The sequence below is a fragment of the Carcharhinus amblyrhynchos genome, chromosome 8 (genome assembly GCF_965287045.1).
Source record: "Carcharhinus amblyrhynchos chromosome 8, sCarAmb.v2.hapA, whole genome shotgun sequence".
Taxonomy (NCBI): domain Eukaryota; kingdom Metazoa; phylum Chordata; class Chondrichthyes; order Carcharhiniformes; family Carcharhinidae; genus Carcharhinus; species Carcharhinus amblyrhynchos.
The window spans coordinates 40652741-40675485 of record NC_137331.1 but is presented as its reverse complement, the minus strand read 5'-3'; the positions used below and the strand labels follow the sequence as shown (position 1 = coordinate 40675485).

General features: G+C 42.2%; 1 protein-coding gene across 1 annotated transcript in view; it reads left to right on the top strand.

Moving 5' to 3' along the window:
- Positions 1-22745, top strand: part of fam91a1 (family with sequence similarity 91 member A1) — a 55996-nt gene that overhangs the window by 13085 nt on the left and 20166 nt on the right. Inside the window, exons 5-13 of the mRNA XM_080193928.1 lie at positions 1224-1291; positions 2502-2615; positions 4391-4481; positions 6272-6334; positions 10475-10581; positions 12859-12897; positions 15464-15576; positions 17698-17813; positions 19180-19292. Coding sequence (XP_080050054.1) covers positions 1224-1291; positions 2502-2615; positions 4391-4481; positions 6272-6334; positions 10475-10581; positions 12859-12897; positions 15464-15576; positions 17698-17813; positions 19180-19292 — 824 coding nt within the window. The remainder of the gene's footprint in view (positions 1-1223; positions 1292-2501; positions 2616-4390; positions 4482-6271; positions 6335-10474; positions 10582-12858; positions 12898-15463; positions 15577-17697; positions 17814-19179; positions 19293-22745) is intronic.

The following is a 22745-nucleotide window of genomic DNA, read 5'->3' as shown; positions in this document are numbered from 1 at the left end:
CATCCCATCAAGAATTGGCTGAGTTGATGTTGATTTCTTTAACTGGCCTGTTGGAAATAAATATTTATTTCGTGAACATTTCCCCAGACCCATTATCCTCTGAGTTCTCTGCACCTGACCTACTCAGGCCTCCTGCAAATCCCCAATTCTCATGGCTGCATCAGGAGTGACCATGCCTTCGATTGCCTGGACCCTAAACTCCAACATTCACTCCTTAAGCTTTTCTGATTTTTTTTTTCCTCTCCTTTAAAATCTACCTCTTTTGATCAAACCTTTGTTATGTAACATAGTATCTCCTATGCAGCTTGGTTTTGACACTCCTGAGCAGTGGCTTGGGACACGTGACTGCATTAAAAAGAAAGTCCTGTGTTTCTATAATACTTTCCATGAGTTTACTGTGTCCCAATGTGCTTTACAACCAGTGAAGTACTTTTTGAAGTGCAGTCACTCTTGTAGTTTAGGATATATGGTAGCCAATTTGCGTGTAGCCATGTCCCACAAATCTTGATGAGGTAATGACCAGGCAATCAGATTTTAATGATGTTGAAAGGAGAATGGATATTAGGTGGAACAGTGGGAATATTTCCCTGCTCCTCTTTGAGTTGGTGCCTTTGTCCCTTTAACATCCACCAGAGAGGAAAGATATGGCGTCATTTTAATGCCTCGTATTGAAAGACAGCATCTCAGAATGCAGCACTGTCCCAAGTACTGCAATGGCAGTATCAGTCTAGATTTTTGTCTCGAGTTTCTACGCATGGTGTGGAGTCCCTTGTCTTCTGGCTCAGAGGTGACCTGGGCTGAGCTGACGTGAAGAATTCACGTTGTTTGGGTTTCGGAATGTGGTGGAATTTTTGCAACTATTTTAATGATAAAGCGACGATAACTTGAATTATCAGACCTGGCTTAAATGGAAGACAATAAGAAGTCTCATAACACCAGATTAAAGCCAACAGGTTTATTTGGAATCGTGAGCTTTCGGAGCACTGCCCTTTCATCAGGTGACTCACCTGATGAAGGAGCAGTATGCTGAAAGCTCCTGATACAAATAAACCTGTTGGACTTTAAGCAGGTGTTGTGAGACTTTTTGCTGTGTCCACCCCAGTCCAACGCCAGCTTCTCCACATCTTAAATAGAAAAGAGTACAGATTACCTGTTGGGGAACAGCTATAAAATGTTTGTAATGAAGGTTTTCTTGAGTGTGATCTTATTTTTTTCATATAAAGGTCTGCGACTTTTAGGCATTGGAAGGAACCAGTACATTGACCTCATGAACCAATGTAGATCATCAAAAGTGAGTCCCATTGTTTTGCTTTTGTCATTGCAGGAATATATAGTTGTTCATTAATTGAAGTGCTTAGATCAAGACCAATGTACTTGGTTGAAGTCATTAGTTTACATGTTAGCTTCATTTGAAGCAATTTTTAAAAGTGGTGTCTTGGCCTTTTGGCTAAGATGCAAATGAGATCAAGCCTGGAGGAGGTGCAACCCTACTCCAATCAGCTTGGATCATGTAGATCAAGTCCAAGACAGGAGGTGAGAGCCCTGTCTTGTCTGCTTGGATCGAGAATGTCTCACTTGTTGAGACTCTGAATTGGACTTGATTGGATTGAATTAGATTTTAAAAAATTGGGCACCTCCTCTCTGTTGTGTATCCTTGGGTGTAAGGTGACGAGATGCAGAATATAAATAACCTTCTTGTACCTTCACTATATTCCTAAACAGAAATGAGTTGTTTAATATTTACTTTGGGTTGCTGTGGGTAACCCGCTTTTAAACAGTCCTGCTTTGATTTACTTTACATGGGTTCCTCTATAGTCCTAATACCTCCAGGTCCAATATGAACAAATCTGGAAGAACAAATTGTAAATTGGCCCATTTGAAACCATAGCGTGCTGTAAAATTAGAAAGGTGGCAAAATGGTTAGCAATGTTGCCTCACATCGCCAGAGATCTAGGTTCAGTTCCTAATTTGGTTCATAGTTTGTGTGGAGTCTGCATGTTCTCCCCATTTCTGCATGGGTTTTCTCCCACAGTCTGAAAGTCGTGCTGGTTAGGTGCATTGGCCAAGCTAAATTCTCCCTCAGTGTACCTGATCAGGCGCCGGGTCGTGGCGACATGGGGATTTTCACAGTAACTTCATTGCAATGTTAATGTAAGCCTACTTGTGACACTAATAAAAAAAAACTTGAAATGTAAGTTCACGATTCATCCAACTAAGTACAAGTTTTGCATATTGCCAAATATGAGATGATGCTGATAAAGAATGTTGTAAATTGGATAGTGTTCCACCATACACTGACATTGTTCACCTTAACAAGGACACAGTATATCAAATGCAACTCTGTGTATGATGTAGAATAATAAATGTCTCGAGCCCTATTGAGGAGATAATATCTTCTGTTTGTGCTTAATCCACAAAGTAGTTACTATGTGTTATGTTGGCTTTTCTTAATTGCAGAGAAAACTGTATTCACTAATTGTGCAAAATAATCATTATTCCAGAAATTTTTTAGGCGGAAAACGGCTCGTGATCTGCTGCCAGTGAAGCCTGTGGAGATTACTATTGAGCCCTGGTGGGTGGTGCAGGCTGGTTTCATCACAGAGGATGATATCAAGGTAATGTTAAAATGAACAGAACAAAGTGATATTTATTATGCAATATGAGCTCTAATGCTCTACCTGACGTGGTTAATTGAGTCTTATTAAGACCTGAGCACAAAATCCAGACTGACGTTCTCATGCATTGCTGAGGAAAGAGTAAGAGCAGTTTGGTGAGACTGGAATAGGCTGAATCATTTGGTTTGTCAGGGCTACCCAACTTGCCTCTCAAGGAGGAGGAGATAGAAATGAGCTGAGAAAGTTTGGTTGACTTGAGTTTGGTGACTGGGGTTGGTGTGGGCACAGACAGAGATTTCCAAGAGAAGATTAGGTCAATAACAGTAGTGGATGATCAGAATTACTGGAGAATTGTTATTCAGCAGTGACGAGCAATAGGCTCTTTTCCCTCTATGTGACATAGAATCATAGAATCCTTATAGTGCAGAAGGAGGCTCTTCAGCCCATCATGTCTGCACCAACTCTATGAAAGAACTTCTCACGCAGGCTTAGCCCACCTGCCCTATCCCCATAACCCCACATATTTATCATGGTTAATCCTCTTTGTTGGTGGGTTTGCTAACATGCCAGGAATAGATTGAAGAGAATAGTAAGGAGGGAGATAATTTTGGAATATAGAAGCGTCAACCTCTCATCTCCTTTATAATCTCAAGGGTTTAAAAATAAAAATGAAGAGGGTAGGTGATTGGAGTGAGGATGGAAGGTCCCGATCGATCAAGGAAACTGAAGACAGTGGAAAGGCTAAGATCTCTTGGCTTTAAATCTTAAAGCATAGAGGGAAAGAGAGACGCTGTGCATCGCATTGAGTGCAGAAATTGTTGAGGTGGAGGTGAAGGACAGATGGTGCTGAGTGAGGAACATTCTGGGGTCAGAGAGCATAAGTTCAGAAGGTGTAGTGAAAGTATGACCAGGCATCCAATGGGAAGTTTGGATGAAAGGGAAAGAGACTGGGAGTTAGGCTGGCGTTCAAAAGCTGTTGAAGATTGTGTTGCTGTCTGAAAGGAAGGTAAATGTTTTTACGTTAGAAGTGCCCAGTGAGACAGAGGATGATGTGCCATTGAAAACCTGATCAGCTCTGAAATAAGTGAACAGGGCTGCTTATTGACAGTCTGTTGGAGAGGATGGACTTAACCAATCAGTGAGAACAGTTGCTTGCAAGAACAGCAAATATCGCAGAGGTATCAGTGATGATGGGTTGATCTATAATGGTGAAATTTAAGCTGGAATTCATAGTGGAGTGAGTTTGAACTGGAGGTGGGTATGAAGGAGAGAGTTGAGGAGATATAAATGGCTCTGGGTACATAACAGGGCCCGCAGATACTGTGTGATTACCTCCCCCCCCCCCCCCCCCCCCCCAAACCCCTCTCCCCAGTAGTTTAAGTATATCCAGCATTGTCAGATATATTTTGTTTATTCTATCAATAGTGATCAGGTAATTTTGCCAGCTTATTAAGGAAGGACGTTCTTGTCATACTGCCAACATATCTGGGGAATTTACAGAAATAATGTATATGGAAATTTCAAAGAGTCTTAATAACATTCGGAATAGCTCAATCCTGCTAATGCTAGTTCTGAATTAACTGTCCATAACGCAAGACTGTAGATGGATCGTGTTTCCACATCCGAAAGTATGTCCTTTATGATATCCAAGAATGCTGCCACCTGACAACTTAGGACATTAGAGCTGATACTTTTGTAGTGTTGTAAATATTTTTTCTGTTGACCCTATTGCTCAGCGGAGATCATTTTGAGAATGGCTGTCTATTTGCCCCTAGATTTGTTCAGGACCTGAGAAGAGTTCTATTGATAAAATCATTGATACAGGGCCTCAGCTGGCTGGAATATTGGAGCACAATGTGATTCTTGGTGAGTATTTAAAAATGACATTACAGTAAAACCTATCTTGCTTAACCCTGAAACTTAAGTGGCCTATTCATCTGCAAGCTGGACAAAATTGGGCCATATAGATTTGCGGTCAAGTGTGTTGCCAAGCGTTGTGGACTAACTAAAGAGGTGAATAAGTTAACAGATTCTTTTCTGATGGCAAAAAGCTGGCAACAGTGGTGGTTCAAGCAGATTTAGGGTTCCATGTTCACAGATAATTAAAATGTAGGTATAAAACTGAAATTGGCACTGTTAGAATCATCTAATGGCACCAGGAAATTCCTACAAAGCCCATCCTCTCAGACAGCAGTTCAATGCACCTTGCAGATTGAAACTCATGAGTACCATTCCACCCTTCTCTTCCACTTCTCACTTCAAATTGTAGGTACCACTCCAGCCTTCAGCGCAATGTCCTGCAAATGTCCCAAGAAAGAATGCAAGCAGTCAGCTAATGTCATTTCCCTTTCATGCAACTCTCAATTATGTTGGGTGAAACTTAGTGTAAAAGATTGCAATTTACTACAGCAGTTTTCAACAATGTTCTTTGAGCCATCCTCACCAAAACTTTCAAAGCTGCTGTAACACAGTATCTAGGTTGTTAATCACTGCCGGCAAGGATAAGGCTGAGAGCTCTTGCCCGGCAGATACAACGTTTAGCAGTTCAGTTTGCTTTGTCCAATCGTGCAAACAGTTGTCAAGAATTACACTAGGTGGAAGTGGTTGGTGGTTGTAAGTGGCTATATTTAAAGGAGACTCAGCACTTTCCAATTTAGCTATCTCTTAACAGCCCTCTGAAATAAGCTAGCAAGTGACTCAATTCAAGGGTATTTAGGGATAGGTGACAAATGCTGGCCTTGCCAGTGAGGCCAACATCCCATGAAAGAATAAAGAAAAGGATGTCATTGATGCAAGTCAGATGGTCTATGCTGCAAAATCTTTTCCATAACTTTGACCAATTTGTGCAGAACTGTGGGGTATTTTCTGCCATGAACTTACATTGATTATGTATTGGGGTGGCTCTTGCTGTACACTGGACTCTTGCATTGCAAGGAAGCTGGTCCCCAGCACAAAGCTTGCCTGGTGTGTACCTGAGTTGGATTTTTATGTTGTTTAACCATGTTGCAGACTAATGGTCTTGTCTACTTGTTGGCTGTGGGAATCCTATGAGAAGTTAACTTGGCATTTTCAGCTAAATTACAAAGTGTTTCCAGAACAGAAACTGGCCATTTGGCTTAACATGATCATACCAGCATTTATGCTCCACACCATCCTCTTCCTATCATCCTTCACCTAACCCTAGCTACATAGCCTTGTATTCCTTCCTCACTCATGCACTTCTGGCACAGGCACAATGGGCCAAATGGCCTCTTTCTGCGTGTTAATGTTTTAATTTTCTGCGTTTGGCTTCATGGTGAGCGTGTGCTGATGAAGTAAAGATGTCCCTCCTTTAGCAGGGATTGATATTAGTTCGACCTTTTATCAAAGTCAGAAGGTAACTGATGGAGATGGAACATTGTTTCAATGATGCTGGAAAGGGTGCTATTCTGAAATTAGGATGAAATCAGATTGTTGGGGAAGAGTAGAGGGTGCTCTGCTGTATGTTGAACCAGGGTGTACCTAATTGTTCAAAGTTGGGGGTATGTTCAGTTTCTCGGGGGGAAAAAAGCCCTTGCTGTTTTTGTAAATAAATTGTGTGCATGGTGTTTTCCAAGCTGGTCAATTCATACTTTTTGTTTACTCTTCATTGATTTGTTTTGCCTCTTGCACTGCAGGTTTGTATAACAAAGGCTTCATTTATCTTGATGTCCCAATATCAGATGACAGCTGCATAGCAGGTGAGCAGTTTCTTTGAAGTTAGATTTGGCAGTCCTACTCTGATTAAATTTACCAATATGTGTGATCTGAGTCGATGTATGAAATAATTTCAGTTTATTTAATAGTATCACAAGTAGGCTTACGTTAACACTGCAATTAAGTTACTTTGCAAACCCCCTTGTCACCAGACTCTGGCACCTGTTTGGGTACACCAAGGGAGAATTTAGCATGGCCAATCCACCTAACCTGCACATCTTTGGACTGAGAGGAAACTGGAGCACCTGGAGGAAACCCATGCAACCACAGGGAGAACATACAAGTTCTGCACAGACAGTGACCCAAGCTGGGAATCCAACTCGGATCCCTGGTGCTGTGAGGCAGCAATGCTAACTGCTGTACCACCCATCCCTTAATTAACCCCTTATTTTAAACACTGGAATAAGCATGGATTGTTTTCCTTTGGAGCAAGGAATGTTTAGAAGAATTTTGAAAGAAGAGTTCCAAATCTTGAAGAATTTTGACAAGAGGAGGGAGAAAATGTTTCCATTGATAGAAAGGTCGATAACCAGAGGACCTAGACTTAATTGGCAAATGACCCGAGGCTAGGGGTTTTTTGTGACAGGTGGAAAGGAATGCATAAGTGAGTTCTGATGATGTAGAATGCACTGCCTAAAGAATTGTGAAAGCAGTTTCAAAGAAATTGGAAAAGATTTGGCTATTGCAAAAGTGCAGGTGAGTAGAGCTATTCAAGCTGGCACGTGCAAAATGTGTTGAATCATAGAATCTCTACAGTGCAGAAGGAGGCCAATGAATCCATCGAGCCTTCAGCGACAACAATCCCACCCAGGTCCTATGCTCGTAATCCCATGTATTTACTTGATTAGTCCCCCTGACACTAAGGGTCAATTTAGCATGGTCAATCAACCTAACCCACACATCTTTGGAGTAAGAATTTTGTAATGGCCTCCTTCAGTTCTGTATTCTATGTTAACAGATGACCCAGTTTTTTTTGTGTAGAAATCCATTGTAGGGGGTTAGTTATTTAATATTAGTTACCCTACAATCTTAGGATTTATAAAAACAATGCTGGAATTTGAAACAAAAACAGAATCTCAGCAGGTCTGTGGGGAGAATCAAGTTGTCCTGACTCAAATGTTGGCTCAGTTCTCTCTCCACAGATGTGGTCAAACCTGAAATTTTCCAGCATTTTTTGTTTTTGATCCTAGGATTTATTTTTCTTTTGGAATCTTCTCAATAGCCAACTTGAGTACCTATTTTGACATATTGTTAGGGTGCTGGACCAGAACCCTAAATTACATAAGGAAGGACTAGACCCCAAAAGATTTTAATATTTTTGGTCTAAATGTGAGAAAAGGATACTACTTGTCGGAATGATTCCACTGATAAAGTAGGGATCTTTTATAATGAAACAAACTTTATTTAATATCACATTTAAATACAACACTAACAAATGAAGCAGCTTAACTACTAACAGTTGAAACATTTTTAAAAATGAAAAGGCAACCACTTTAATTTCTAACTTGCCACTTTTTCAGATCCAAATAAGCAACATTCTTCTTATAGACGCAAATGCCACTTCAACTACAGTTAGAAACCATAAATATATTTGCTATAATGAGTGTCGACAATCTTGAAACTTTCAGAGAAAGAAAGATGGAGTTCCAGAAGCCTGCTAAACCCCTCTAACTTTAACCAGGGTGGTATGGTGGCACAGTGATCAGCGCTGCTGTCTCACATTGCCAGGTCTCCGGGTTCGATTCATAGCTTGGCTCACTGTACATTCTCCCCGTGTTTGTGTGGGTTTCCTTCGGGTGCCCCAGTCTCCTCCCACAATCCAGAGATGTGCTAATTAGGTGGATTGGCCATGCTAAATTGCCCCTCAGTGTATCTGAACAGGCGCTGAAGTTAGCGACTAGGGGGTTTTCACAGTAGTTTCATTGCAGTGTTAATGTTAGCCTACTTGTGATGCTAATAAATAAACTTTAAAACAGGCTTCAGCTGCAAACTAAACTGCCTTTTGCAAAAGCTTTTTATCTCTTCACAAAACCACATCATCACATGATTCTGTCAATCACTGTAATCAGAAATCCTAGAGGGACTTAAGTAAACAAAAGTCTATTACCTCTCCTTAAGGTAGCCACTTAGAAGGTTAAAATGATAATTATTTTGCTCTCTCAAACACTGAGCATTCCTTCCAAACAAATTGCCTTTAAAATAAAGCTGAATTTCCCCTCAAACGTAATGCACATATATTCATATCAATTGCACTATTATCTTAGAATCCCTACAGTACAGTGCAGCCCATCGAGTATACACTAACCACAATCCCACCCAGGCCCTATTCCCATAACCCCATGCATTTACCCTACTAGTTCCCCTGACACTAACTAGCAATTTAGCATGACCAATCCACCTATTCTACACATGTTTGGAGTGTGGGAGGAAACCCGCACAGACAAGGGGCAAATGTGCAAACTCCACACAGACAGTGACCCAAGATGGGAATCGAACCCGGGTTCTTGGTGCTGTGAGGCAGTGGTGCTAACCATCTTCATCACAATATCACGTCACAATATTTTTAAAAACTAAACCCTATTAAGCATAGACGTTTCTTGTGTTCCATAAAAAGGTTTGGTAGCAAGATCTTTATTTGATCTAAAGTGTCAACTTGGTTCGTTTGTAACAATCTCACCTCTTGAGTCAGAAGGCTGCTGATTCAGGTCTCATTTGTCATATGTGAATTCACAATCAGAGCTTGCACTGCAGTGCAGTACTAAAGTGTTGCAGTGTTTTAGGTGGGGTAGCTGGTGAAGTGTGGACACCAGGTCCCTCGTTCGATCCAGTGCTAAACAGAGTTTCTGTCTAAATGTTCAAGTGGCACTGTTTAATGAGGAACTGAAGATTTCAGTCTAGTGGTTGAGATTTATTCCTCCAATGTGCGCCACCAAAAACAGACTGTTGATTGTCTTATTAAAAACAGAAAATGCTGGAAAACATTCTGCAGGTCTGGAAACATCAGTGCGTGAGACAGGGAGAAAACAGTTATATTTCAGGTCGATGAGCTAAGTCTCAATGTTAGAGGCGATTGGTTTTAGTACAAGACCAAAAGGAGGTGGTAATGGGACAAATAAAGAGACACAAGATGGGAGCAGATGCAGTGCAATCTGTTCACAGAAGAAATGCATCAAAGAAATATGGATTGAAACCTGGAATGTTGGCAATGTTGATGGGAGATCCCCATTCCTCCTTTATCCCTGGTGGCACTGGCACACCCACCCAACCATGCTGCGCATGTAGAATCTGCCCATTCACCTACCCACTCTCACCCATTGGAACCCCTCTCATTCTTTCCAGGTGAAAGGATGATTTACTTGGTGGTACTTCTATTATAATAAAGTGCATTTTCTGCTCACAATGTGATCTCCTCCGCACAAAAACACAGGGTGATTGCTTTGTTGACCACCTTCATGCAGTCTGCAAGCAAGACAGTGGACTTTAACAGTTTAAAGTTCTCAGACTGTGGAGAAATATCTGTACTTGGAATATTGGTGAATGCTTTTCTAGACAGACTGGTAGCAGCAGAAACTGTTGCAGCTTTAATGGGAAGATTAGGTAAATATTTTTGGAATGGAATACTACAGAGAAAAAGGGTAAAGAATTCTTTGCAACAGAAAATTGGTTACTTATTGCACATTCTCCCGTGATGTTGCTCCTTCCTTTTGAGGGGACACCTGATCCTTTTTGGAATTGGTAACTTCAAATTTAGTATTTCAGCTATCTAAGCTTTGCTGGGAAGAAAAGAGACATGCTATTGATGCTTTTTGTCTTGCACTCATCAGGATGGATACAAGAATGCCAAACTTCAAAGGGAGCAATAATTTATACTAAGTGAGAAAAGGTTCATTAGTTGACTGTGGTTGAGGAGCTGCCTTGGAGAATGAACTATGCATTATAAATTGTTACGGTACGAGATTTGATATTCTTGCACCTGTCCTGAGAAGTGCAAGACTGAAATCTTTGACAGCATGTGTCTCTTCTCTTTTCCAGCAATACTCAAGTTCTGTACAACCAAGTGACCATTTGAGTTTTATATTAGTGCTGGAAAATTCATCTTGAAATTTTTTTCCTTTTGTGTTTAGTGCCACCATTAGAGGGTTTTGTGATGAACCGGGTCCAAGGTGATTACTTTGAAACGCTTCTCTACAAGATTTTTGTTTCTATCGATGAGCATACCAATGTTGCAGAGGTAGGGGGGAACAAACAAAAGATATTTTGTTCTATGTACTTTCTGAACCAATGCAAACAAGCAGCCACTGGAATTTTTTTCAAAAACATGCAGGCAGGTTTCATTCCTGAAAGAGTGCTGCACTGTCAGGGTTGTTATCTTTAGTGAGACATTAAACTGAGGCCTTTTCTGCCCCATCACATGGGCATAAAATATCTCCCACAGTCCTATTCAAAAGAAGAGCAAGAGAGAGTGTGCAAGTATCCTTGAGAATATTTATCCCTTCATCAACATTCTCTCTTCCATCTTCTTTCATTGGGGAAAAAGATACAAAAGTCTGAGGTCACGTACCAACCGACTCGAGAACAGCTTCTTTCCTGCTGCCATCAGACATGGACCTAGCGTATATTAAGTTGATCTTTTGCTACACCCGAGTGATGACTGTAACACTACATTCTTGCACTGTCTCCTTCTCTATGAACAGTATGTTTTGTCTGTATAGCATGCAAAAACAATACTTTTCACTGTATGTTAATACATGTGACAATAAATCAAATTAAAAACATCACTTCAGAAGCAACCTGGTCTTCTCATTGCCATTTGAGGGATCTTGGTGTACGGAAATTGGTATTTCCTGCATTGCAGCTTTGACTAAGCTTCAAAACTGCTTAATTGACTGAAACATTTTGGGATGCCCCGGAGTTGTAAAAGGCCCTTTATGCATCATTTCTTTCCTGCTTTCTTTCCTGAAATGTTCACATCACTTGAATTGTTTCCTTTGTGTTACATAAGAACATAAGAAATAGGAGCAGGAGTAGGCCATCTAGCCCTTCGAGCCTGCCCCGCCATTCAATAAGATCGTGGCTGATCTGTCGTGGCTCAGTTCCACATTCCCGCCCTCTCCCCATAAACCTTAATGCCCTCTCTTATCAAAAACCCATCAACCCGCGTCTTAAAAATATTTAGCGAGGTAGCCTCCACCACTTCAACGGACAATTTTACACAGAAATACCCACAATTAAGGCAATTGAAGCTGGGATTAAGACCACCCAAGAAAGTGTATGCAGCTACATTAGCCATGACTTTCGGGTTAATCACAGAATTATTACAGCACAGAACGAGGCCATTTTGCTGAATGTGTCTTCACCGGCTCTCCGAATGAACATCATGATTAGTGCCGTTCCCTATTTCTCTGAACATTGTTTCTATTCAAATAATCATCTAATGCCCTCCTGAATGCCTCAGTTGAAACTGCCTCCACCACTCCCAGGCAGTGCATTCCAGACCCAAACCACTCATTGGGTGGGATTTTATGGCCCCGCTTGGATGAGATTGTAAAATCCCGCCGGAGGCCAGTGGAGATTCCTATTCCTGGAACCTCTTGTGACATTTGAACGAGAGAAAATAGAGCAATTCATCACAAGTTTGAAACCGGACCATGTATTTTTGGTTTAATTAAAGAAAATTAGAGAACGCAAGGGTTCAGAAAATTTGGAAAATTATTTTTTTGAAGTTTATTCGTCACAAGTAGCCTTACATTGACACTGCAATGAAGTTACTGTGGAAATCCCCTAGTCACCACATTCTGGCACCTGATAGGGTACACTGAGGGAGCATTTAACACAGCCAATGTCCAACCAGCATGTCTTTTGGATTGTGGGAGGAAACCAGAGCACGTGGAGGAAAGCCATGCAAACATCGCAAGAACGTGCAGACCCCAAACAGACAATGACCCAAGCCGGGAAGCAAACCTGGGTTCCTGGTGCTGTGAGGCAGCAGTGGTAACCACTGTGCTGCCTAGTTGTTGTAATTTGTGCAGTTTTGTATTGATTTATTGAAGGAACATTAAGTGCTTTAGTTGGTGAACAGCGCAGATTTAACCCGGGTAGTGGCAGAGATGAGAAATTCTTGTTGTGACTTGAAAAGAGACGAGACTATTTCCTGTAGAGCAGCAGAAATGAAGAGATGTAGTGGAGGTTTCTTGAAAAACATTATAAAGGAGTAGGTATTTAGGATTTAGGAAGTGCAATTGTAAGTGACTTGGAGAGTTTTCAGAACTGAGTTTGGAAAGGGTTTGAATTGGAAAGGGATGGATACAAGGAAAGGGTGGGTTTTTGCCTTCTCTGAGAGATCATGGAAACAGAGTGGCTATGGGTGATGACAAGCTGGAGGAATGGCCATCAGTATGGCTGGGAACAAGCTTTTCAAAAAATCAGGAGCCTATGTTTTGTTGATTTTTGGTGTTTATAGAAAGTGCATCTCTCTGAAGATTATAATGAATTGTTTAATGTTTTACAGTTGGCAAATGTGCTGGAAATAGACCTGTCCCTTGTGAAGGTACGTATGATGCTTTACAAATTTGCATGGTAAAGCTGAGTGTATCCTAAACCTTTTTATGCATGTCCCCACTTTTGGCTTATGATACTTCGTTGCATTATTTTTCCAGCAATATGACTTGAGATTTCAAGTGCTATAAGGAGCAAAAGTGTAGATGCAAGGAAATTTGATTACTCTAACTATATTGCATCTTTGTGTTTTCCATTGAACAATGGATATAAGTTGTAAAACTGAATTTCCAAAAATCCAGTAAAATTCCACAATGTCATGCAATTGAATGAAATGTCGCTGATCCTGTTGGAGTCAGTGACCCTGATGTTACTTGCTGCATCAAAATGCAGATACCTGTTTTATGATGAAGCATTGAATATTCTGACTTGTTGCAGGCAAAACCAGAGACAATCTACTAGTAATATATTAAAAATCTTACAGCTGCGACATTTCCATTCAACATTGATCAACATACAATCCCAAGCCACATTTATACTACAAACTATGACTGCGATTCTCCCATCCTGACCCGCAACTTTTCTGGCGGGTCAGGGTGGGAAATGTGCGTCGCCAGCCTTGTTCTGGGATTTGCGCGTGCGCCAGGAACGCATGCGCATTTCCCAGAGCCAGAGAACAGTCACAGGCCAGACCACACTGGAAACTGGCAGAAATGCAGTTAAGTAATTTGAATCTGTTTTTAATATGTTTTAAATGTCTTTTACATTTCATTATCGGGAACCTAGCAGTCCCGATTAAATCTCCTACCCCACCAGGAGTACTTCATTCTGATGTGGTTTAGAGTAGCTCCCCACGTTCAGGGAACTAGCAGGAGACCCTGCCGGAATGAAAGGGAGGCAATTGAGGCCCCTCATGGGATCGGATGGTGGGGGGGGGGCGGTGCCCCCTGGGCATGGGCACCCTGGCAGTGTTAGCCTGTGTCCCCTGGCACTGCCCAAAGAGCATCAGGCAGGGCCTACTGTGGGCTGAGCCTAGAAGTGAGGGTGGGAGGGTCCTGCTGCCAGTCTGCATGGCAATCGGTCTGGGATGGAGGGAGGGCAGAGATTGGGGTGGTCTGCTGGGGGGTGGGGGGCTGGTGGGAGGGTTTGCCAGGGTAAGGGAGCTGGCGGATTGCCAATGGTGGGGGGAAGGGCAGTGGGTTGGATATCGGGGTAGTGGGGGGTCAGGGTTGGCCCAGGAATTATTGTGGGGGCGGTGATCAGGCCATGGGGGGGTGCTGGAGGGGCAGCACTGCGAGGGTCCCGGGCTGGCCAGCTAACAGGGAGACTGATCGGGCTCACTGCATGTGCGCAAGAGTTCCAGAACTGTCAGACTCTGACGTGAATAGGCCTCACCCTCCAGAGCTTTTAATGAGAATCACGATTGTGCACTTCAGAGGTCCCAGAGTGCGGAGATTGGGTGAGAAGTTGAACTAACAAACCAGTCGGGATCTGGAACAGTTTTCCCGCCAATTCAGCACTTTTGGGAGAATTGCAGTCTACTTGTGTAGAACTTGTCAGGTGATAATTATACCGGTAGGTGACTGCAGGGTGGTCATTGGCAGGAGGATGTAATAATGTAGAGATGGTAGCGTTGGACTGGGGTAAAACACAGTATGAAGTCTCACAACACCTGGTTAAAGTCCAACCAGTTTATTTGATAATCCCACAAGCTTTCGGAAATGGTGTTTCTTCGTCAGGCGTGTGGGAGGTTGATCCGAAAGCTTGTGGGATTACTATCAAATAAAGTGGTTGGACTTTAACTTGGTGTCAGGAGGATGTAATTGCAGCGTGACAAATTCACATTTGCCATTATAATGATACTAAAATTTGTCAATGTTTTCTGTCATTACTCTCTGAAACTAACAGGAGCTTCGAGCGGCCACAGACGCAGTAAAACTCAAAAATCCCGTCACTGATTCCTTGTTCCCCTAGAGGGTGTGCTGTTAAAAACCTCCCAGATGGAAATCATTGAGAAATCACTGAATTGACAAGGATTTCAATCTCTTACCATATTATATCACTAACAGCCCTTAAAATGTTGAATGAGGTATATCTAAGTTTTTAGCAGCATACTAGATCATAATTACCAGTGAACAACCTCTCTGATCCTGAGAAATTGATTTCATATTTGTAGAATGCCAAAGTTCTCCAGTTCATAAAAATTTCGTGAACGTTTGACATTTCAACTTTTTCCATAATCCTATGTATATATTCTAATCTTTAATTCATTTAATGAAAATTATGGAGTGTATTTCCTGACTTGCTGTCTGTGAGAATTGTTCAATATGATTGGCTGCTTGATGGCATCACTTGCTGAATTCCAAAGACCCCACCCCCACCATGGCTGGCACCTGATTTAAATTTATGCCAGGAAAGGTGAAGTCCATGTTGCACGGCTTGTTAGATCTTTGTGGGCATCTTTCTGAGGGCTTAGATGTGAGTGCCATCACTTAATCACTCATTGCAAATTTTGGAGTCAGGTGGCTCTAATATGTCCTTTAGATATATTTTGTGATAATTCTGTGCAGCATCATTGCTCGAGGACTTAATTTTTTTAGCTCATTTTATCTCTTTAGAATGCAGTGTCAATGTATTGCCGATTGGGTTTTGCACACAGAAAAGGTCAAGTGATAAATGCAGAGCAGCTTCACCCAACATGGAGGAATGTTCCATCAGTCAACAGATTAAAGTAAGTGGAGACTTTCCCACTATGGGTCATAGCAACAGGTTCTGAATTTTGTAAACCTAATGGGTGAGAAACAAAAACTCATTCTAGAGTATAATCTGGACATTTGAGACATGTTGATTAACTGAAAAAAAAACTGTTAACTAGTTACTAATTTAGAAACGTTTCCGTTGTACATCAAAAATGCTGACCTATAACACCATATCGGATTACACTGAAGAGTTAAGTGCTGCTCGTTAGTGGAACTCCCATTGTAAAGTTGGCAACCCTTACTTGCGGCACTTGTTATACTTGTGATTATGCATAGCAATATTAATGGTCCTGGTGGCTCATGCTAGTTGAGTGCTGCCATCTACTTTCACATAAAAATAGTGGATTGAAGACCGTGACCAGGGACCCAGGTTCAATTCCAGCCTCGGGTCAGTGTGTGGAGTTTGCACGTTCTCCCCGTGTCTGTGTGGGTTTCCTCCGGGTGCTGCGGTTTCCTGTCACAGTCTGAAAGATGCACAGGTTAGGTGGATGTGCTGTTTACGTGTAAATAAATAATACGTCTATATCTAACTTATCGAATTACTTCATAATTTTAAAGACCTCTGGCTACTTCTCAGCTGCCTTTTTGAGTGAAAGTATCCCCAGCCCTGTACACTCTTGAGTTTAAGTCTATTTATTAGTGTCACAAGTAGGCTTGCAAGAATACTGCAATGAAGTTACTGTGAAAATCCACCACACTCTGGCACCTGTTCGGGTACACTGACAGAGAATTTAGCATGGCCAGTGCCCTAACCAGCACGTCTTTCAGACTGCGGAATGAAACCGGAGCACCTGGAGAAAACCCGCTCAGACATGGACAGAACATGCAGACTCCACACAAACACTGACCCAAGCCAGGAATCAAACCAGGGTCCCTAGCGCTGAGAGGCAGCAGTGTTAACCACTGCCATCGTACTGCCCCAACTCTTCAAATCTTGTCTATTAGTTATAAATCTAATCAGTAGAGAGTTGTACTAACATTTTGCAGAGCAAAAAGTTGGCCTTGTATTGTACATGCTGCAACATTACTTAATTAAAACGACTATCACCATACTTAAAAAAAGCTGACCAAGGAACATCTTAGCTTCTGAATTAAAAACTGCAGCCTAGGCACACTTCCATCACTGACCTGCAGATAGAATACGCTTTACTGGTTGAGTGAAGGGTGTTTCACATTAAATGTCTTCTTGATTTTTATTACCCTCATGAAGATGATGCTTGTCTGAATTGTTGTAAAATATGTTCCTACTTAAGTTTATTCTGATGAAATTCTTTTCCTTGCACAAATATGGACTCGATGAAGGAAAACCTGGTAAGAGCTGTTTTGGCATATTCTGTTCACAGATCAGACTTTACAATATCTTTGCACCTTGATGAGATTGTTCTAAGCTGCTGAAACTCATAGCCACTCATAATAAACTGTTGTGTGCGTTTGATATAACATTTCATTTATTTATATATTATATATATATCAGCTAATGTTTTCCCCAAGTCTGAACGAATAATGTATTGCTGTTGGAACCCAGTTCAAAATGTTGTTTGGTATGTTTTGTACACAAGTGTTAAGAGTACTTAAGGTTCTTCATTTTCAAGCCCTGATCATTTAAAAAGAAATCCCAACTCTTTTTCTGTTGGCTGGGGTCTTTCCTATTCTTTTGTTCCCATTGCCTTGTCCCTGTTCTCTTCCTATCCTGCTCTTCACAGCTTTGTCAGGATATAGTCTGTTCTGCACCTCCCAGTCATACACTTGGAGCTTGAAATGCGCACACATGAATAACTCATTAATTGATATTATTAATTGTTATTAATGTCATATGTACATGTAATATGTTATTAATATGTGATGTTATTTGTTATTAATATGTAATATGTTATTAGTAGATATGTTTCTAACCAGTGCTTAGCTCTTATAGTCAGTAGAAGAGAGGTGCAAAAAGCAAGAGAATTAATCTAAGGCCATAATTTCTAATAATCTATTATGAATTTGCTTCGATTAAATAAACATTCTTCAAAGTTGTACATGTAACAAATTTCAAATGGGTAATTTTACAGTTGTTGAAAAAGAACACCACCCAATGTTGTCACTTCCTGTAGGTGTGCGATGGATCCACAGAAGATGCTGCTGTCGTGGGATGGGACTGAAAATAGGAGTCCTGTGCATGATGCAACATCAATGACAGACACCGATACAGCTAGTCAGGATGATGTAGGTTAGTGCATGACTCTGGACTTGGTCTTAGCAAGTTTACAAAGTTTTGGTACTGAATAATGTTATACATTTAGGTAACTTATTTGAGTGTCAAAAAATGGATGGAGTGACTTGATCTTAAAAAAAAGACTTCTGCAATTAAAAACAAAGGACAATGCACTGTAAGTATGTAGGCCTACCTACACTACAGCAATTCAAGAAGGTAGCTCACTGCTGCCACCTCCAGGGCAATTAGAAATGGGCATAAATGCTGGCCTAACGATACCCGCATTCCTATAGATGATTTATTTTTAAAATGTCTTTCTAATCTGCTGCGTTTGTCAAGCTTCTGTTAGGGTGGTTACTGGACTAATGATCTGGAGACACTGCAACAACTGTGGAGAATTTAAATTCTGTTAATTAAAGATCTGGAAACTTAAACAAGCATCAGTAATAATGACTGCGTAACCATGAATTGTCATTTTTAAAAAATCTGCTAATTAATTGTATGTTAGCTATGTTATTAAGATGCATAAGTGAAGGGCATTGTTTAATTAAGCACTGAGATGCTCGGATACTGGGTTAGTCTTAACTAGGTTAACTGTCTTAATTAGTCTTAACTGAGTTAGTGTTTTTTTTCCCCAAGATGGCACTGGCGGTAGACGACTTCTTGCAAGCTGTGCCCAGCATACCTTCTAATTCTATCTTTTACTCTCATTCTTTGCTTCTAAAACTTCATTCTAACTCTTTTAAACACTCTAATAGAGCTCAAATTCTTTCACTACATCTAACTATGACTGTAACACTACATTCTGCATGCTCTTGTTTCCTTCTTTATGAGCAGTATGCTTGTACAGCGCACAAGAAACAATACTTTTCACTGTATACTAATACATGTGACAAATCAAATAAATGGTCGTTAGGAGACAGACATACATTGTGCTGCAATCTGTGAGTAAATCTAGTATCAAGAAAAGTACGAGTGTCTAGTTTAATGGTTCACTGACCGGCTTGGGATCATGATAACATGATTTCACATGTGTTGCTCAGAGAGAGAAATCTGCCATCCTCACCCGGTCTGGCCTGTGGGTGACTCCAGATCCACTTCAACGTGGTTACACTTAACGATGCTATGGAATGGCCTAGCAAGCCACTTGATTGTCAAGAAAGCTACTCACCTCCCACCTTATCAAGGGCAATTGGGGATGGACAATAATTATTGCCTTTGCCAGCAACACCCATGTTTTGTGAATGAATTTAAAACAAAATGAAGCACCATAGGTTGTAGCCTTTGCAGGTCAGTGAGTCATTCAAGTATGTTGCTAGCTTTTTTGTTTGTTATAACTTTTATTACAGATATAAGGGATCACTGTTATCTTGATTTTTAGCTGACTCTGCCAGTGTGAACAGTCTGAGCATATCGAGTGGACACACTAAGCGAATCGCCTTCCTGTTTGATTCAACCCTTACTGCATTCCTAATGATGGGAAACCTTTCACCGGTAAAGACTTCTACAATCTTTCTTTCGTGGTACATAATAATTAGTACTATTGTATATAAGAAAGACTTAGTTTAACAATGGACAACTCCAAAATGTTTTACAGCTAGCAGAATACTTTTGAAGTATAGTTACTCTTGTAATGTGGGAAATGCGGCAGTCAATTTACAAACAGCGAGCTCCCACAAACAGTAGTTGCAGGCACAGTGACACAGTGGTTAGCACTACTGCCTCACAGACCAGGGTCCCAGGTTCGATTCTCAGCTCCTCCCAAAGTTTACTCCACCTTCCTAAAGCAGCATTAAAACTCATTCATGCAATTAATCAACTCCCAACATGGTGGCACAGTGGTTAATGCTGCTGCCTCTCAGTGCCAGAAACACGGTTCAATTCCGGCCTTGGGTCACTGTTTGTGTGGAGTTTGCGCATTCTCCCCATGTCTGCATGGGTTTCCTCCCACAGTCCAAAAACGTGTGGGTTAGGTTGATCGGCCATGCTAAATTGACCCATAGTGTGTCAGAGAGATTAGCAGGGTAAATGTGTGGGGTTATTGGAATAAGGCCTGGAAGGGACTGCACTGATTGTCTGACAGAATTTCCTACCAAGACCCTATCCCTGTAACCCCACACGTTTTCCATGGATAATATAAGAACATAAGAAATAGGAGCAGGAGTAGGCCAACTAGCCCTTCGAGCCTGCCCCGCCATTCAATAAGATCATGGCTGATCTGTCGTGGCTCAGTTCCACATTCCCGCCCTCTCCCCATAACCCTTAATCCCCTCATCAAAAACCCATCAACCCGCGTCTTAAAAATATTTAGCGAGGCAGCCTCCACCACTTCAACGGGCAGAGAATTCCAGAGATTCACCGCCCTTTGAGTGAAGAAGTTCCTCCTCAACTCCGTTCTAAACCGCCCCCCCTTTATCTTGACGCTATGCCCCCTAGTCCTACTGTCCTTTCTGAGCGGGAAGAGTCTCTCCACCTCTATCCTATCCATCCCATTCATCATCTTATACGTCTCAATGAGATCTCCCCTCATTCTTCTAAACTCTAACGAGTACAAGCCTAATCTATTCAGCCTCTCCTCATAGCTCAACCCCCTCAACTCCGGCATCAGCCTAGTAAACCTCCTCTGCACTCCCTCCAAGGCTAAAATATCCTTGCGTAAGTACGGCGCCCAAAACTGCACACAGTACTCCAGCTGCGGCCTCACCAATGCCCTATACAGCTGCAGCAAGACCTCCCTACTTTTATATTCAATCCCCCTCGCGATGAAGGCCAGCATCCCATTCGCCTTCCTGACCACCTGCTGCATCTGCAAGCTGGGTTTTTGCGACTCATGCACAAGGACCCCGAGGTCCCTCTGCACTGTCGCCTGCTGCAGTTTTTCTCCACGTAAGTAATAATCCTTCCTACCATTATTCCTACCAAAGTGGACCACCTCGCACTTGCCAACATTAAATTCCATTTGCCATTTCCTGGCCCATTCGCCCAGCCTATCTAGATCCTTCTGTAGACTCTCCCCACCCTCCGCACAATTTGCCTTTCCACCAATTTTGGTGTCATCAGCAAATTTCGACACCCTACACTCGGTTCCCTCCTCCAGATCATCTATATAAATGGTAAATAGCTGAGGCCCCAGCACCGATCCCTGGGGCACTCCACTAGTCACCATCCGCCAATCCGAATAGCACCCGTTGATCCCCACTCCCTGCCTCCTATTTGACAACCAGTCCTCTATCCACGCTAACACCCTACCCGCAACTCCATGCCCCCGACCTTCTGTAATAACCTCTTGTGAGGTACCTTGTCAAACGCCTTCTGAAAATCCAGAAAGACCACATCCACCAGCTCTCCTCTATCCACCGCCCTAGACACATCCTCGTAGAACTCCAGTAAATTTGTCAGACACGACTTCCCTTTAAGAAAACCGTGCTGCGTCTGCTCTATCAAGCAGTTCCCCTCAAGATGCCTCGCTATTTCCTCCTTGATGACGGATTCTAACATCTTACCTACAACAGACGTTAAACTAACAGGCCTATAATTCCCCGCCTTTTGCCTGGCACCCTTCTTAAACAACGGCGTAACATTAGCTGTTTTCCAATCTTCCGGCACTTCCCCGGAATCCAGCGACGTCTGGAAAATAACCACCAAGGCATCCACTATCACCTCCGCCATTTCTTTCAGGACCCTCGGATGCATTCCATCCGGTCCTGGGGACTTGTCCACAATCAGCCCCTCCAGTCTGTCGAGCACCACCTCTCTAGTAACAGTAATGTCATCAAGACCGTCCAGTCCTACCACCTTTCCATCTCTAACATCCGGCAAATTATTCACGTCCTCCTCCGTGAAGACCGAAACAAAAAAGTTATTCAAGACCTCCGCCATATCCCCATCCCCTACCACTAAGTCCCCCTTCTCATCCTCTAAAGGACCAACGTTCACCCTAGCCAGCCTCTTCCTTTTTATATATTTATAAAAACTCTTGCTATCCTTTTTTATATTAAGCGCTAGGCCAGCTTCATAGTTTCTCCTACCTTTCTTTATCAACTTCTTTGTCAATCTTTGTTGACATTTAAACCTCTCCCAATCCTCTTCTCGCCCACTACTCTTAGCTACTCTAAACGCCTCCGCTTTTAATTTAACACTTTCCTTCACCTCGTTCTTTATCCACGGCTGATTACCTCTCCTCCTATGGTCCTTTTTGACCATCGGAATAAATTTCCGCTGAGCACCAAGAAAGAGCTCCTTAAAGATCCTCCACTGCTCCTCAGCAGACCTACCTTCCAACGCGCTCCCCCAGTCCACATTCGCCAATTCTTCTCTCATCCTACCGTACTCCCCTCTGTTCAAACAAAGGACACGTGTTCGGGAACCCACTTTCTCCTCCTCCATCTGCACCAGAAACTCCACCATACAATGATCACTCTCCCCAAGAGGATCCTTCACCGCAAGTTCCCTAATTCTACCTGCCTCATTACATAGCACCAGATCCAAGATAGCCCGCTCCCTTGTCGGCTCCAACACACACTGTTCCAGGAAACTATCCTGGCAGCATTCCAAGAACTCCTCCTCGAACCCACCGCGTCCAACATGGGTCGACCAATCAATATGCAGATTGAAATCCCCCATAACTACGGCTGTCCCATTCCTGCACGCTGCACTTATTTGCACACTAATGGGCAATTTAGCATGGCCAATTCACCTAACGTACACATCTTTTGGACCATGAAAGGAAACCGGAGCACCCAGAGGAAACCGGCGAATTTGCAAACTCCACACAAACAGTCACCCAAGGCCGGAATTGAACAGTGTTTCTGGCGCTGTGAGGCAGCAGCATTAACCACTGCGCCACCATGTTGGAGTTGATAAATTGCATGAATGAGTTTTAATGCTGCTTTAGGAAGCTGGAGTAAACTTTGGGCCAGTTTCTGTATTGCATTGCTGCAGCTGTTT